General features: G+C 33.5%; 1 protein-coding gene across 1 annotated transcript; it reads left to right on the top strand.

Moving 5' to 3' along the window:
* Window positions 1–14,616: 14,616 nt before the first annotated feature.
* On the top strand, window positions 14,617–15,468 carry LOC125592547 (glutathione S-transferase T3-like). The gene has a single exon (XM_048767778.1). It carries the CDS (start codon window positions 14,617–14,619, stop codon window positions 15,466–15,468), a length of 852 nt encoding a protein of 283 aa, XP_048623735.1.
* Window positions 15,469–19,251: the final 3,783 nt, after the last annotated feature.

Consider the following 19,251-nt stretch of genomic DNA (forward strand, 5'->3'; position numbering starts at 1 on the left):
AGTCAGTTAAGATATCTAATTTTAAAATATAGCTAGAAAGTTGGTTAATAGCCAACTCTAAATATCAGGGAAGAGATAATTCTAATAATCTTATTTAATTTGAATATCTAAGAAGATATATTCGAATAAATATTGATAAGTTAGTGTAGATTTGAGCTAATCTATATATATGTTGTTAGAATATTCCGTGTAACTAATTTACAAAATTGATAATTTTTATATGTATACTTTTTAATTTATATTGATATATTGAGGTTGTAAGTATCGTGTAATGCACCATGCAACATAAACACTTAGGAGCCTAGAATGATATATTCTGAACTCTTCTTCAAGTAGATTACCGCATAGAATGGTGCATTACACAAAGTCATGTAAATATATACGCGGTGACCATTTTTGGAATGATGAAAGTTTGACAAATGTGAATTGAGTTGATGTGGTGGAGAACGTGGCAAGTAAAGAGAAGCAAATTATAAAGTTGGTTTAGTCTAAGGTACGTAGGATGGATATAATGAATGTATACAAAGGTCGCACTTGTATTGTTAAACTGATGCACATTTATAAAACGTTGAGCTTCTTATTTTATTTGTAGATGATAGATAACCGAAGTATTAAAAAAAAACGATAACTGAAGTACTATTTGTTTTGAGGTTGGTTTAAATTAAGTGATGTTGATATATTTAAGGAACCAAACATGATCGATGATTCTATGTTGGTTTAAATTAAGTTGTAAGTTAAGTTGATATATTCAAGGAACCAAACACATTTACATGTCCAAACACGTGCTATTCTAAAGGAAGTCCAAAAGTAAATGAGAACTTGTAAATCGTAGATAAATTTTGGACACAACTTAGGTTCATCCCCTAGGGTGAACTTTTAAATTCACCCCACTTTTAGGACCAATCAAAGTGACACATAGATTATTAATTAAAAAATATTAAATTAAATAAAAAATAGCTACAAAAAATAAAAACGCTAATTTTAACGACGCTAACGCTTCCAGCTAAACCCTAAACCATAAATCTTAATTTCTAAACCCTATACTCTAAATTCTAAGGACAGAATTTAGGTTCACCCCCTAAGGTGAACCTTTAAATTCACTACACCCTTTAGGATCATTCAAAGTGACACATAGATTATTAATTAAAAAACATTAAATTAAATAAAAAATAGTTACAAAAAATAAAAACGCTAATTTTAACGACGTTAACGCTTCCAGCGAAACTCTAAACCCTAAATCTTAAATTCTAAACCCTATACCCTAGATTCTAAACATAAATTCAAACCCCTAAACCCAAACCCTATACCCTAAACCCTAATCCTAGACCCTAAACCCAAATTATATACCTTAAACCCAAAAAATAGACTATAAACCGAAATCCTATACCCTAAACCCAAGTCTTAGACCCTAAACTCAAACCGTAAACCTTAACCAAACCCTATAGCATCTAAGTTTGGGGTTTCAGTTTAGGGTTTACCGTTTGGGTTTTCGGTCTAGGATTAGGGTTTAGTTATAGGTTTTAGGTTTAGGATTTACGGTTTGGGTTTAGGATTTACCGTTTGGACTTATGGTTAAGGTGGGTTTAGGGTATATAATTTGGGTTTAAGATTTACGGTTTGGGTTTAGGGTCTACGACTTGGGTTTAGGGTATAGAGTTTAGGTTTATAGTCTAGTTTTTGGGTTTAGGGTCTAGGATTAGGGTTTAGGGTATAGGGTTTGGGTTTAGGGGTTTGGATTTGGGTTTAGAATTTAGAGTATAGGGTTTAGAAATTAAGATTTAGGGTTTAGGGTTTAGGGTTTAGCTGAAAGCGTTAGCGTCGTTAAAATTAGCGTTTTTATTTTTTGTAGCTATTTTTTATTTAATTTAATATTTTTAATTAATAATATATGTGTCACTTTGATTGGTCCTAAAAGGTGGGGTGAATTTAAAAGTTCACCCTAGGGGGTGAACCTAAGTTGTGTCCAAAAGGGATAGAATTTAGGTTCACCCCCTAAGGTGAACCTTTAAATTCACTACACCCTTTAAGATCATTCAAAGTGACACATAGATTATTAATTAAAAAACATTAAATTAAATAAAAAATAGTTACAAAAAATAAAAACGCTAATTTTAACAACGTTAACGCTTCCAGCGAAACCCTAAACCCTAAATCTTAAATTCTAAACCCTATACCCTAGATTCTAAACCCAAATTCAAACCCCTAAACCCAAACCCTATACCCTAAACCCTAATCCTAGACCCTAAACCCAAATTATATACCTTAAACCCAAAAAATAGACTATAAACCGAAATCCTATACCCTAAACCCAAGTCTTAGACCCTAAACTCAAACCGTAAACCTTAACCAAACTCTATAGCATCTAAGTTTGGGGTTTCAGTTTAGGGTTTACCGTTTGGGTTTTCGGTCTAGGATTAGGGTTTAGTTATAGGTTTTAGGTTTAGGATTTACGGTTTGGGTTTAGGATTTACCGTTTGGACTTATGGTTAAGGTGGGTTTAGGGTATATAATTTGGGTTTAAGATTTACGGTTTCGGTTTAGGGTCTACGACTTGGGTTTAGGGTATAGAGTTTAGGTTTATAGTCTAGTTTTTGGGTTTAGGGTCTAGGATTAGGGTTTAGGGTATAGGGTTTGGGTTTAGGGGTTTGGATTTGGGTTTAGAATTTGGACACAACTTAGGTTCACCCCCTAGGGTGAACTTTTAAATTCACCCCACCTTTTAGGACCAATCAAAGTGACACATATATTATTAATTAAAAATATTAAATTAAATAAAAAATAGCTACAAAAAATAAAAACGCTAATTTTAACGACGCTAACGCTTCCAGCTAAACCCTAAACCCTAAATCTTAATTTCTAAACCCTATACTCTAAATTCTAAACCCAAATCCAAACCCCTAAACCCAAACCCTATACCCTAAACCCTAATCCTAGACCCTAAACCCAAAAACTAGACTATAAACCTAAACTCTATACCCTAAACCCAAGTCGTAGACCCTAAACCCAAACCGTAAATCTTAAACCCAAATTATATACCCTAAACCCACCTTAACCATAAGTCCAAACGGTAAATCCTAAACCCAAACCGTAAATCCTAAACCTAAAACCTATAACTAAACCCTAATCCTAGACCGAAAACCCAAACGGTAAACCCTAAACTGAAACCCCAAACTTAGATGCTATAGGGTTTGGTTAAGGTTTACGGTTTGAGTTTAGGGTCTACGACTTGGGTTTAGGGTATAGGATTTCGGTTTATAGTCTATTTTTTGGGTTTAAGGTATATAATTTGGGTTTAGGGTCTAGGATTAGGGTTTAGGGTATAGGGTTTAGGTTTAGGGGTTTGAATTTGGGTTTAGAATCTAGTGTACAGGGTTTAGAATTTAAGATTTAGGGTTTAAGGTTTCGCTGAAAGCATTAACGTCGTTAAAATTAGCGTTTTTATTTTTTGTAACTATTTTTTATTTAATTTAATGTTTTTTAATTAATAATCTATGTGTCACTTTGAATGATCATAAAGGGTGGAGTGAATTTAAAGGTTCACCTTAGGGGGTGAACCTAAGTTCTGTCCATTTTGGACACAACTTAGGTTCACCCCTTAGGGTGAACTTTTAAATTCACCCCACCTTTTAGGACCAATCAAAGTGACACATAGATTATTAATTAAAAATATTAAACTAAATAAAAAATAGCTACAAAAAATAAAAACGCTAATTTTAACGACGCTAACGCTTCCAGCTAAACCCTAAACCCTAAATCTTAATTTCTAAACCCTATACCCTAAATTCTAAACCCAAATCCAAACCGCTAAACCCAAACCCTATAACCTAAACCCTAATCCTAGACCCTAAACCCAAAAACTAGACTATAAACCTAAACTCTATACCCTAAACCCAAGTCGTAGACCCTAAACCCAAACCGTAAATCTTAAACCCAAACTATATACCCTAAACCCACCTTAACCATAAGTCCAAACGGTAAATCCTAAACCCAAACCGTAAATCCTAAACCTAAAACCTATAACTAAACCCTAATCCTAGACCGAAAACCCAAACGGTAAACCCTAAAATGAAACCCCAAACTTAGATGCTATAGGGTTTGGTTAAGGTTTACGGTTTGAGTTTAGGGTATAAGACTTGGGTTTAGGGTATAGGATTTCGGTTTATAGTCTATTTTTTGGGTTTAAGGTATATAATTTGGGTTTAGGGTCTAGGATTAGGGTTTAGGGTATAGAGTTTGGGTTTAGGGGTTTGAATTTGGGTTTAGAATCTAGGGTATAGGGTTTAGAATTTAAGATTTAGGGTTTAAGGTTTCGCTGAAAGCATTAACGTCGTTAAAATTAGCGTTTTTATTTTTTGTAACTATTTTTTATTTAATTTAATGTTTTTTAATTAATAATCTATGTGTCACTTTGAATGATCCTAAAGGGTGGAGTGAATTTAAAGGTTCACCTTAAAGGGTGAACCTAAGTTCTGTCCATAAATTTTTAGGACCCTAAATTAATAGAATAGATATTTATGGAAATATGCAAATATTGAAATAATGAAATGCCTTGCCTTTGGGTTATGTAGAATTTTAAATTTACAAACCATGTATTTCGCCATTTAGCAAATACAGTGACAAATTCAAGTGAAGTTTCGCATATACGAGTGGTGTATAACTTTCTGAACTTTGAGGTTGAATTATTTTTCTTATATGATTATGCAAATTCCACTATATATGGTGCATTGACAACAATGTTAATATTATTCTTCTTTATTTGCCATATATTAGTGGTCAAATTGTTGGGAATATCCTGAAATCTATTGTACTAACTCTAGTAGAAGTTGTAACGTCGAGGTTTCGACAATCGTATGATATTAGATGTTTATAATGTTTTGATAGAAACCGCTTATAATCTATGAATTTAGAATTCATTGCTAGTATTATATGATCCTACATGGTCACACAACTAACTAAACTGGAAAAGGTTTCACAATTGTTATTGCATAATGTATATAGTACAAATATATGATATTAGTATTATATATATGATTGCACGTCACATTATAAACACGTTAAGGAACGTGTGTGCATTAGTCTCTTTATTAAGATAATTGGGCTTAAGCCCACTATTAACCAAATTAGGTTATTGGTACCAATTATATAAAGGACGTGATGCTGATGTTTTAGACATATAAGAAAACGTGGCCGGCCAATATGAAACCCTAAGAGACAAAAGAGTTTGTCAAGTTCTTTGAGTTCTGATCTCGACGGCACTAGCATCCTGTATCGATCCAGTTTGTGTGCGTGTGGAACCGGTAGAGACACGACGTTTGGAGTGCTTGAAATCTCGACTTGGTTTATTCATCTTTCCGCTGCAAATAACCATGTATATTCGAAACTCTAAGATCTAAGTTTATTTCAGTATTGACATGAGATTCTAGGCAACTGAATTCATAAGTAAATTTATAAATCGTTATAAACCGGTATGAATTCCAACAGTCGTATCAGAGCCTACTTGTTTAATACTGAAATATAATCTTATTTAATTTATATATTGATATAGATAAATAATTTTGTTAGTTATTGTTTTAATTGTTAATCAACTGAGTCTATGATAATCGTAAGTTGATGAATATGTTCATCAATTTCCAAAACAAAGATATGCGTATATTGGATACACATGTCTTTTGGAAAGGTCAATATCTTAAGTTGATATTGTATATTACAATCACGACATACTGAATAATATGTTAAAGATTATTGACTTTTGGAAAGTCTAGAATATACGTTAAATATTAAACAGCTGATATGATCATCCCTAGGTATGCGATTAATGTATATCATCTAAATCACACTTTTGATACCTTATTTGCATGTAGAGTACATGCATGAGTAATCTAAAATCAAGCATGTATTATTGTAACAATAGTTGCTAAATTTTAAGACTAATAAAATATATGTCATGAAATTATGTGATGACCATGCGTGTTGTATATGTATGGTTCATGTGTACATATAATTAATTTATAAAGGCACTTGTATTATTGTAATGCTTGAATGCCTGGTTTTAAATTGACATAATACACATGAGATGTGTAAAGACCAATTAAACCAACGAATTGTTTAGTTGGTTTATAAGATTAGTTTGGTTCAATCGCTTTAATCTTTTATTGAATTAGAAATCTAATTTGATTAGATTCTAATAATAACGTTAAGACTATTTAAATGATAATTAATAATTTTAAGTAGATTAAAGTTAATTTAATTATTGATAATTCAATTAAATACATATTAGATATGTATTAGTTATATTTATATTTTATATAAGATATAAAATTTTAAATATAAGTTAAAATTTAAAATTTGTTCCCCAATTAATTTCAAGTAATTTTGATGTCTACCCAATCTTATCAACTATCGAGGCTCGTTTCGTTGTAAGATGGACTTGCCAAAGCAAGGTGTCTGCAATTACATGAGTGAGGTAGATGGTAACGGTTACCATATGAATATAAGATTGGTTCACTTGACTAAGCTATCAAAACGGTTTTGGGCTTAGAGACATAGGTTGGATAAGACATAAGATGTCGTCTGACAACCAAGAATTATATTGGATATATTTAGCAAAGTGTTGCTTACCTAAATAGATAAACATTCGGGCGATGAGCAAAAGCTCATTCGGGTTCTAGTGAAATATGGATCTTGGATTATTATATTCATTTGAGGAAAACATTTTGAATATAATATGAATTTTCTTAATTGTTGAGATTTCTCTAATTCTTAAACATCATATTAATATTTGCTATTCTTCTATTCCAGTAATGTTAACTCCTCACAACCCATTTTCATTCCAATATGCCCTTAAGAAGGACAAATTGAGTGGATCAAATTTCCTCCAATGGTATCTAAACCCGAGAATTGTTCTCAAACAAGAGTTTAAACCCTACTTGGAAGATCTGGAAAAAAAAAAGACTTTTGAAACATCGTCTAAGGGTATTTATGTTATAGAAGTAAATGTTACTACTTCTTGTTCTACTTCATGGGTATTGGATACCGGCTGTGGTGCTCATATTTGTACGAATATGAATGGCTTAAGCAACAGTAGAATTTTAGAGAAAGGTCAAGTGGACCTACGAGTGGGAAATGGAGCAAGAGTTGCTGCATTAACCGTGGGAACATTTCACTTGTCTTTACCTTCAGGCCTAGTTTTAGAACTTAAGAATTGCTACTATGTACCTGCTATAAGTAGGAATATTATTTTCATTCCTTGTTTGGATTAGGAAGGATTTCAGTTTTCGATCAAAAACAAGTTTTGTTCCTTTGATCGTAATGATATCTTTTATGGTAGCGGTCCATTAGAGAATGGACTTTATATTCTAGACCAAAGCGTGCCTGTCTATAATATCAGTACCAAAAGATTCAAGTCTAACGACACGAATCAGACTTTTCTTTGGCATTGTCGTTTGAGCCACATAAATAAGAAACGCATTCAAAAGCTTCATAGTGATGGACTTTTGAGCTCATTTGATTATGAATCATATGAAAAATGTGAATCTTATTTATTGGGTAAAATGGCTAAGGCTTCTTTTACTGGACACGGTGAAAGAGCCAAATACTTATTGGAACTTATACATACTGATGTATGCAGACTAATGAGTATAAATGCTAGAGGAAATTATCAGTACTTCATTACATTTACTGACGACTTCAGTAGATATGGTTATGTTTATCTAATGAAACATAAGTCTGAATCTTTTGAAAAGTTCAAATAATATCAGAATGAAGTACAAAATCAGTTTGACAAGAAAATAAAAGTTCTTCGATCTGATCGAGGTGCAGAATATTTGAGTCAAGCGTTTAATGATCATCTAAGAGAATGTGGAATTGTTTCACAAGTCACTCCTCCAGGAACACCACAATGGAATGGTGTGTCCGAAAGGAGAAATCGAACTTTATTAGATATGGTTCGGTCTATGATTAGTCATACAGATCTTCCACCATTGTTTTGAAGATACACTCTAGAAACGTTTGTGTTTACGCTAAATAGATGTCCATCAAAATCAGTTGAGAAGACACCATATGAGATGTGTACTAGAAAGGTTCCAAATTTTTCTTTTCTGATAATTTGAGGTTCTAATGCTTATGTCAAACGTATGTTTACTGATAAGCTTGGACCTAAATCTGATGAATGCTACTTCATTGGTTGTCCTAAAGAAACTAAAGGTTATTACTTTTACTACCCCACCGAGAACAAAGTGTTTGTTGCTCATAGTGGTGTTTTTCTTGAGAGAGAATTTCTTTCTAAGAAGAACAGTGGGAGTAAAGTACAACTCGAAGAAGTTCGAGAAACACAGGAGATGATTTCACCATCTTAGGAAGATGATCAATTAGATTTACGAAGAGTCGTAGAATCTACACCTGTGGAACCTGAAGTGCGTAGGTCCGAAAGGACACGTCACGAACCTGATAGATATAAGGTTTGGGTGACGGATCATCATGATCTATTGATAATAGAGAGTGACGAACCTACGTCCTTTGAGGAAGCTATGATGGGCCCTGACTCCAATATATTGCTTGAAGCAAGCAACTCGGAGTTTGAATCTTCGTTTTAATGAGGCAATCATAGAGTTTGATTTCATTAGAAATAAAGAAGAACCTTGCGCTTACAAGAAGACTAGTGGGAGCGCAGTTTTCCTTGGTGTTGTATGTAGATGTCATACTTTGAGGTTGTTTCTTACTGAAAGACATGGAAAAAGTTACATATATCTTTGGAATAAGAATCTATACTCTATAGAGATAGATTAAATAAGACTATTGGATTATGTCAAGATACTTATATCGATAAGGTCTTACATAGATTCAAGATGCATGATTCCAAGAAAAGCTTTTTGCCAATGTCTCACGGCATAACTCTTAGCAAGACTCAGTTTTCTTCGACACAGGATGAGCGAGAGTGCATGAGTAAAATCCCATATGCTTCTGCTAAAGGATCTATCATGTATGCCATGATCTGTACTCGTCCAGATGTTGCATATGCTTTGAGCATGACGAGTCGATACCAATATGATCCAGGAGAAAGTCACTGGACAATCATCAAGAATATCCTCAAGTATTTGAGAATACTAAGGATAAATTCTTAGTATATGGAGGAATTGATGAGCTTGTTTGGTGGGTTGGAAGAATTCCAAGAAAAGCACCATAGCATAGTCTCAATGGATGCAAATGTTGTTGACCCATTGACCAAGCCTCTTCTATGGCCTAAGTATGAGAGTCATAATGCAGCTATGGGTATTAAATATCTTAAGATGTGATCTTGATTTTAGTGGGAGGCTTTATGTTTTTGATATGATGTTCATGTTAATATACATTAGTTATGTTTTCAAATTAATGAAATTGTTTCAGATTTATTTGATTATTGGATAATTAAATAAATGTCCCAAAATAATGTATATCATTCTTATAGGTCATCAAGTATGTGACTTGATCATGAAACTCTATAAGTGAAAGATGCTATAAATTACTGAGGTCCCTAGTCAAGGTTGTTAACTTGGGACATTAATGACCACGAATGGCTAGTATGTGAGGTGATTGATGACTAAGTTTTATGGAGTCATTCAATATGTGGTATTGAAGTCAATCACATGGATATGTGTTAGAGAACACATGATCGGACTGACCCGCTATGAGAACTCTACAAGATTGTTATATGAGTGTCATAAGAGTTTCTCAATACGACTATAGAGTATAGTCCTTAGACCTGAGTTCGTCATGATTCTTTATTTATGGATTAGTTCACTTTGACCTTGTCAAACGTTAGCCGTAAATGGTGATTATAAAGGCATTGATTAGGTGTTCTATGAAGTTTTTAATGAACAGGGATAGAACAAGATGGGATTTGTCCCTCCCATACAACGGGAGATAAATATCTCTGGGCCTATATGGTGTTACAAAAAAAAATATATATATCTCTGGGCCTATCGAAGATTTGATACTGAGAAATGCATGGCCATGCTCACACGAGGTGAATGTCAGTCGTTTGTTTTTATCAGTATAAATCAGAGTTCGATAAACACGATCTAGTTTAATAAGGATGACACTAGTTCTTGCCTTATGCTGAGATCAAGATATAGAGACAAAGGGATTATGAGAATAGATGATTCCAGTAAAAGTGGGAGATTGTTGGAAATGTCCTGAAATATACTGTACTAACTCTAGTAGAAGTTGTAACGTCGAGGTTTCGACAATCGTATGATATTAGATGGTTATAGTGTTTGCTAGAAACCGCTTATAATCTATGAATTTAAAATTCATTGCTAGTATTATATGATCCTACATGGTCACACACCTAAGCAAACTGGACAAGGTTTCGTAATTATTATTGCATAATGTATATAGTACAATATGATATTAGCATTATATATATGATTGCACGTCACATTATAAACACGTTAAGGAACGTGTGTGCATTAGTCTCTTTATTAAGATAATTGGGCTTAAGTCCACTATCTTATATATTAAAACAGAAGTCACAACCTTAATTCATGTGTGATTTTTTTAAAAATGGACCTAATAGACATATTCCTAGAAAGTCATGTTACATTTAATCTATAATCTTATCATTTAAATTTTGGGCCTACCAAAAATTTTTGTTGGGCTATCAATAATTGAATTTAAACAATAGATGATCCATTGGATTTATAGATAGTATAAATTAAATAGATATAATTTAATGTTGTAATACTATACTTCCATATGTTATCTTATATATTAAAACAGAAGTCACAACCTTGATTCATGTGTGATTTTTTTTAAAAAATGGACCTAATAGACATATTCCTAGAAAGTCATGTTACATTTAATCTCTAATCTTATCATTTAAATTTTGGGCCTACCAGAAATTTTTATTGGGCTATCAATAATTGGATTTAAACAATAGATGATCCATTGGATTTAAAGATAGAATAAATTAAATATATATAATTTAATGTTGTAATACTATACTTCCATATGTTAAATATTTGTCGATGTTAACATTTAAAATTATAATTTTTTTTTTAAATAACAAAAAACATATTATCTAACAATGATTAATCTTTACTACCTTAAACCAATGAAATTTTTGTTTTAAACTATATAGTTTATTTTAAAAATAAAACAAAAACTAAAAGTTTAATTATTTACTCGATAATATAAATCTATGAAGCGAAAAGTTTAATTTTCTAAAAACTTTCTAAATTTGCGAAATGTTACAATATCTTTGAATATGACAATAAAACAATATTTTACTAATCTTTATATATATAGTTACGATTTTAATAATGAAATAAAATCGAAAAATAAATATATAGAAGAAGATACAAATACATGTGAAAGTTTGAAACAATCTATTCATTGAAAAAATATACCGTAAACTTATTATGTTTTAAAAATTGATAGACACTTATATATTATAATATATACCAATTGAGAATTGAAAACAAAATATTTATATAAAAATAAATGAAAACAAAAACCTGCGCAGTTGCGCGGGTCGAGATCTAGTTAACCAAATTAGGTTATTGGTACCAATTATATAAAGGACGTGATGCTGATGTTTTAGACATATAAGAAAACGTGGCCGGCCAATATGAAACCCTAAGAGACAAAAGAGTTTGTCAAGTTCTTTGAGATTTGATCTCGACGGCACTAGCATCCCGTATCGATCCAGTTTGTGTGTGTATGGATACCGGTAGAGGCATGACGTTTGGAGTGCTTGAAATCTCGACTTGGTTTATTCATCTTTCCTGTGCGAATAACCAGGTATATTCGAAACTTTGAGATCTAAGTTTATTTCAGTATTGACATGAGATTCTAGGCAACTGAATTCATAAGTAGATTTATAAATCGTTATAAACCGGTATGAATTCCAACACAAATATCTTATGGCTCGTTTTTTCTAATTTAAATATTTGTTATTTTTCTGTTTCAGAGATACCGATCGATTTGAATAAACCATAACAAGTATTAATAAAAATCTATACATAAATCAAATTTGGTAGCATGTCAGAGCATAGATGTTCTGAAGATTGTAAGAGCCGTACAGTTTCAAAAATATTAATGAAAAGTAATTTCAAAAAAATTATACATTACATAAATCAAACACAATTTTGTAACACAGTACTTCCTCTGTTTTTTAATATAAGTTCTTTTAGAGAAATTTTATGTTCCAAATTATATGTCGTTTTCGGTTTTCTATATAAAATCTATTTACACGTAATGTTATATGACCAATAATAATATAATTTCTATTTTATTATTGGTTGATTTGTGGTTAGGTAAATAATTAATGATGTTTTTTTTAGAAAATTAATGATTTTTTTAATCTATGTGCACAGTTCTAAAATGATTTATATTAAAAAAACGGAGGGCTATTATATAGTTGAAACTAAAATCACAACTAGTCACACTCAGTCACTCACACCTATACTACATTTAAAACACCGACCTTACCGCACCACTACCAATCCTAGCTCACCAAGCTCCTCAAAGTCTTCGCCAAAATACGTCACCCACCACGGAAATTCATAAAGAAGACAAAACGACAGTTTTATTTATTTCTTTTTACCAGGTTTTGATAAATTAATAAATAAAAAGAAAAACAATACAGTACAATTAAAAAAAATTATCGAGTAAGAAAAGAAGAGAAACACACAAGTAGTAAAGTGATGTCGTCATTACGGTAACGAAACAAATAACACGCGCGTAGGTCCACCTCCTACTCCTCCCCGAATCCCCATGATTTTCTTTAACGTCTCCCAAGTGCTGGTGGGACCCATGTTTTGTAGAACCCTGATGAAATATGATTATTTATATTCACGCCCTTTAATATTTCCTTTAACTACGATATTGCCGCTATTTTGTTGATTCCTATTATTTGTTACGTTTAAGACCAACCGCAACGGCGGTCCGTCACGGGTCCGTAGCCCAAATCCTTAGTTTTTTTACAATTAAAAAATTGTAAATTAGACTCAGCTTTAGACGGATCGGTACGGATCAGTCCGTAAATAAGGCTTCGAAGGATAAGTCCTTACTGCACGTGCCGTCTGATGGTTGGCCCGGCGAGATGTTGTGTTGGGTTATGTCGAAAAAAAAAAACATTTGCGACCGAAGGTGAGAAAAAAAAATCAGAGCTCTCGACGAAAGGCGATTTCTCTCCATCTTCGATTTCTCTCCATCGTCGATCTTCAAAGGTAAATAAACTAATTCTGTGGTAGATTTAAGGATATGTTAGCTTCCATGTTGTTCTCGTCTCCCTCTATGCTTCGTATTTCCTTTGAATCGATTTGGGGATTTCTTCCATTTATTGTTTCAAAAATTTTGGGGTTTTGAAATTGTTTTCAAATTGTTTTCAAATCGTTTTCAATTGGGGATCTTTTGGTTTGTAGTTAGGGTTTCAATCGATTTAGTTAGCTGGAAAACTCATCATTTGTTTTCGGTTTCAATTCGTTTTCGTTTTCGTTTTCGGTTTCAATCGATGTAGTTAGGGTTTCAATTCGTTTTTGGTTTCAAAACGTATCTGTATGGTTTCCTGTGGCTTATATTTTTCTGGTTTCAAAACGTATTTGTACGGTTTTCTGTTAGCTTAATGTGTAGCTAGTAAACTGTTTAGTTGATCATATATCTAAGTTAATGTGTTCTTAAACTCCCTAGTGAATGTGTTCTTAACATAGTTTCTCGTTTTTTGTGCAGGCCAACGAACATGGGACAAGACTATAGCTACACTCAGCCTTCATCAGAGGAGTTCGACATCAACTCTTTACTTGAAGCAGAAGCTGCTCTCTACGGGGATGAAGCTCAGAGTAGCTACATAATTGCAGAGGCGGATCAGTACCCACCAGAACCTGAGGCTAATGAAGGAATCCCGAGGACATGCTATTGCGGTAGTGAGCTTGTTGTTGAAACCTCGTACACTCGTAAAGATCCAGGAAGGAGGTACTTCTCCTGCAACAACGTTGATGATGGAGACTCCCACATCTGGAAATGGTGGGATGTGGCGATTCAAGAAGAGCTTCGTGAAACGCAGACACAACTTAGGATGGTCAAGGATCAATTCTTTGAGAGTGACCAGAAGGTGGCTAAGCTTGAGAAGATCGTGGGTGTGTTAACTAAGAAGACATCAGTGATTAACTATGGTTTGGCGAAGGGAGTTAGTGTACTGGTGTTGGTAATACTGGTCATCGTTATGGGCTGGTAAGTTTCATACCTTATTTAGATAATTAATTTGATTTAAAATTTGAAATTTTAACTGTTTTATCTTATGTCATTCAAGGAAGAGCTTCGGAGGTTTTAAACATCAGTGTCAGAACTCGAGATGGGGTTGGCAGGTAACTTGTTTCACGCTTACTTACTAGTTTCAGTAATAAAAAAAAAACTAATCTCTTCATGCTTTAATTGTTTTTAATGCTAGATTTGATAGAATCGTACTTGTTAGGTTTAAGTGTAGCTAGTGTAGAACTTATTAGTATGATTAGAGTGGTGGTAAATGCTTGTTTGCTTTCTATCTGCCTAACAACTCCGAAACTAAATGCGAACTTACTTTCTATTGGTTACTTAAGGGTTTGTGTTGCTAATAGAGTAACAGAAACCAATAATCTAAACATGAATACCACAACTGGCTTTGTTAATCTAATGTATAGTCAATCTTCAGTTGATCTTGAGTCACCCGAACCAGCTTGGTTCGGGTCCCAAGGTCCTGATGAGTTTGTTTTCCACCCTGGTGTCGAGTCTTCTTTCCAACCTGGTGTCCAGTCTGCTGTCCATCCTACTGTCGAGTCTGCTAACAAAGAGAGGAGGAAATGGTCTCCTAATGAGGATAAAATCCTCATTGGTGCTTGGCTTAACACCAGCAAAGACCCTGTTGTCAGCTGTGACCAGAAAGCTGAACGTTTCTGGAAGAGAATTGTTGACTACTACAACGCAAGCCCTCAACTGGTTGAGACAGTACCTAGAGAGCTTGGTCCAGCGAAGCAGCGGTGGGCTAGGATTAACGAGCAGGTCTGTAAGTTCGTTGGATGCTATGAGGCGGCGTTGAGGGGGCAGAGAAATGGTCAGAATGAAGACGATGTGATGAAAGCTGCCCTCGACTCATTCTTCAACATTTACGAGCACAAGTTCAGCCTCGAACATGCATGGAGGGAGCTGAGGCATGACCAGAAATGGTGCACCACCTATATGGTTAAATATGGTGGGAAGGAGAAACGCAAACAAGTGGTGGACATTGATACAGAAGATGATGTTGCCGAACCTGAAAGCAGACCAGTTGGTGTGAAAGCTGCTAAAGCAGCTGGTAAGAGGAAGAAGAGTGGCAAGGAAGAAGAGATGTCACAGCTTCAGTCCATCATGGAAATGAAAAAAAAGCTGTCTAAACAAAAGATTCTAGAACGTTTACTTGCCAAAAAAGATCCTCTCTCCGAGATGGAAGAATCTCTTAAACTGAAACTCATGACTTAGATGTTATGATGATATTTAAGGTATTAGGTTAGTTTCATGTAGTTGAAAGCCTCTTTGATTGTTGTTTAATGCAACTAGGCGTAGTTACATGTAGTTACATGTAGTTAGATGTAGTTTCTATTTGTATCACATGTCATATTACTTTATTTATTTGCTAACTCTTGTCTTTTGTTTTCTTTTAGGTGTAGCTGTTGGACATGTGAACCTAGTCACGGGTTCTGAAAGTGTTTTGTCGGTTGGCTGAAGTGAATCCAAGTCACGGGTAGTTCTAAGAAATGTACTATAAGTTTCCCTTCTATCATGTCTTTAGGTAGCTATCTCTTTTGCTTAGTTTCCACCAGTCGGAGTTGTAATCTCTTTTGCAGTAACTCGGAAGTTGCGGATGCTCTTATTATCTCCAGCAACTTGTAATCAACTACTACTGCTTCTCTAAATTCGGTAACCTGTAATGAAATCCTCATGCTTCTCTTATATGCAACTCTTTGTAATCAACAAGTACTGCTTTTCTTATATGCTTGTAGTTGATCATGGTTGTAGTTGATAATGCTTGTAGCTGATCATACATATAAACTCGGTAACTTGTAATGAACCACTCATGCTTCTCTTAGTTACATGTAGTTGATCTTGCTTGTAGTTGAACTTATAGCTGATCATACATATAAATCAACTAGGCGTAGGTACATCTAACTTAGAAGGTCGAGTAGTTGATCATTCTTGTATCACACTGATAAATCAACAAGTATCACACTTATAAATGTATGACCAACCCAAATCAACTTGTAACTTATAAATAAATTAATGTGTTAAACTTATAGTTTTAAAACTTGTATCACACTTATAAAACTTATAGAAACCATATTAAAAAATAAAAGTTATACTTAAAAAAAAAAAGTTATACACATTTTTATAGGAAAATTAAAACTTATACCTTCTTTGAACTTATAGCTTTAAAAAAAGTTTTTAAAAAAAGTTATACTAAATTTAACTTATATTTTTTTTAAAAAAAACGTTATACATATTTTTAGAGGAAAAATAAAACTTATACCTTCTTTGAACTTATAGCTTTAAAAAAAGTTTTTTAAAAAAATAAAATTTATACTTTATAGGAAAATGTCGTCATCTTCATCTGACGAAGTTTTCGAAGAAAGATTTGACGAAGTTTTCGAAGAAATCTTCGAAGATACATTCACCAACATAGTCGAGGCCCAAACCAGTAACCAAAGGAGCCGTGCTTATATTGAACGAAACCGTGAAGGAGGACAAGACCGCTTATGGAATGACTACTTCAGCGAAGATGCGACATTCTCGTCACAAATATTCAGACGCCGCTTTCGCATGAATAAGGATTTATTCTTGCGTATTGTCTATGGGCTATCCGAGAACTTTCCATTCTTTCAGCAAAGAAGATATGCAACCGGGAGGTTCGGTCTTTCTGCACTACAAAAATGTACGGAAGCAATTCGTATGCTTGCTTACGGTTCTGCGGCTGACACGGTTGACGAATATCTCCGACTTGGTGAGACCACTGCACTTTCCTGTTTACATAATTTCACTGACGGAATAATACAGTTATTCGGAAATGACTATCTACGACGACCCACACCGGAGGATCTTCAACGACTACTCGATATTGGAGAAAAACGAGGGTTTCCTGGGATGGTCGGGAGCATTGATTGTATGCATTGGGAGTGGAAAAATTGCCCGACCGCTTGGAAAGGACAATACGCACGAGGATCAGGAAAACCGACAATTGTCTTAGAGGCTGTTGCTTCACAAGATCTTTGGATATGACACGCTTTTTTTGGTCCTCCAGGTACCTTAAATGATATCAATGTCCTCGATCGGTCTCCTGTGTTTGATGACATTTTTGAAGGTCGAGCTCCCAAGGTAAGGTACATGGTCAACGGACACAGGTATAAGTTGGCATACTATCTAACATACGGTATATATCCAAAATGGTCAACATTTATCCAATCTATCAAACTCCCTCAATCTCCAAAACAAGAGTTATTTGCTAAAGCTCAAGAAGCAGCCCGAAAAGATGTGGAGCGGGCTTTTGGAGTATTGCAAGCTCGATTTGCGATTGTCAAAAACTCGGTTAGTACATTGAACAAAGAAAAGATAGGGAAGATTATGAGAGCATGTATCATACTACACAATACGATAGTTGAAAATGAACGAGATGGATACATGCGGTACGATATATCTGAATTTGAAGAAAGAGACGTCACCAGAAGTTCACAGGTGGAAACCAACATGCCTACAAATCTGAATAATATGTTTCCCAATCGGAATGATCTTCGGGATGAGCATATTCATGAACGGTTGAAAAAATGATTTAATCGAAAATATTTGGAATAAATTTGGTAATGAAGATTAATAATTAGTGTTTCTTGATTTCTTTATATTTATCATTGTATCTTTTTTTGTATCATGCAATTAATAAAATTTCAATTTCAATTTATAAAAAAATACTATAATATTCTTAAGGATTAATTTTGTGAGATGTTTTTGTGGAAAATTGTTTCTTATATTTCAGGACGAACTGGGGCAATGTCTTCTTTCTCATTTGACTACTGTTTTTTGGCTGAGGTCACTGCTTCAAATCTAAATGAAGACAAACTTGTGAGTCAATTTAGTTAGTAAAATAAATGGTTTAATCTATTATGTGTCTTTACGTTATTTGTTTGCAGTATCTTCCTGTGGGAGCTACGAGTTCTACTCCTTTGCACAAACAATGCCAAGAGACGATACTGTTGAACAAAGAGGGAAATTTATGGAATGTGAGTTTGCGATTTAGCGAATCTGGCGGCAAGTATTACATCACAAGAGGCTGGAGAAAGTTCTGTCTCGATAACAGATGCGAGATAGGAGACTTATTTGTGTTCAATGTGGTTGGAGATGAGAAAACTACTCCATTGATGTGTGTATGTCCGGAGAGAAAAGAGTGCTCTGAAATAATCATGTTGAGTCTTCATTAGGTGGTGATTCATAATCATGTTGTATTTTAATATTTAATCATCTTATAAACTTTTATGTGTAATCTTTATATTTAATCATGTTTTTATTTAGTTTTTCTATCTTTATGTAAAATTATGGTTTTTATCTTTAATTGTTGTATTTTTATGTTTAATTATTGTTTTTTATGTTTATTTATTGTATTTTATGTTAAGTTGTTCTATTTAATCATCCAATATATAAAAATTATATTTCATTAAACAAAAAAAAATACATTTTTTATTTCTAAGAATTCCAATTTCGGAATCACCATTGTACACACATTTTTCACAAGAATCCTTAACTATTCAAAAATAATAATAATAATACTAATCTAATCCTAAGGACTCCACAATGGGTATCACCATTGTGGATGCTCTAAAAACTCTTACCAATTCTTTTCTGTTGACAACTCTTACCAATTCTTAACCCTTTCTTCTTGGAAGGATGTGACACTTTATTTTTATAGTTTGGATATATGTAAATTTAGATATTTATTGTAACGTGCACAAAAAAAGGTATTGATTGTAGCAAATCATAACTGCTCACTGATTAGATAAATAACTTTTGCCGTGTTGGTGTTAATGGTAAAATTATAAACTTATCATAAAAATTAGATTACATATATGCAGGGGTGAATATATTGGCTAATTAATCTATATTATAATAGATGAATTTTTGCTCACTCATCAGCGCGCCACGTCAGCGTTTTGTGTACTCCATTTTTAAAAAGTGTGAAAAATGTCAAATTCATGGCTCAAACCCGGGTTATCGAGATATAAACAC

The sequence above is a fragment of the Brassica napus genome, chromosome C9 (genome assembly GCF_020379485.1).
Source record: "Brassica napus cultivar Da-Ae chromosome C9, Da-Ae, whole genome shotgun sequence".
Taxonomy (NCBI): domain Eukaryota; kingdom Viridiplantae; phylum Streptophyta; class Magnoliopsida; order Brassicales; family Brassicaceae; genus Brassica; species Brassica napus.

Coding starts and splice junctions, on each gene's coding strand:
- LOC125592547 (XM_048767778.1), top strand. CDS start 14,617: ATGAATACCACAACTGGCTTTGTTAATCTAATGTATAGTCAATCTTCA.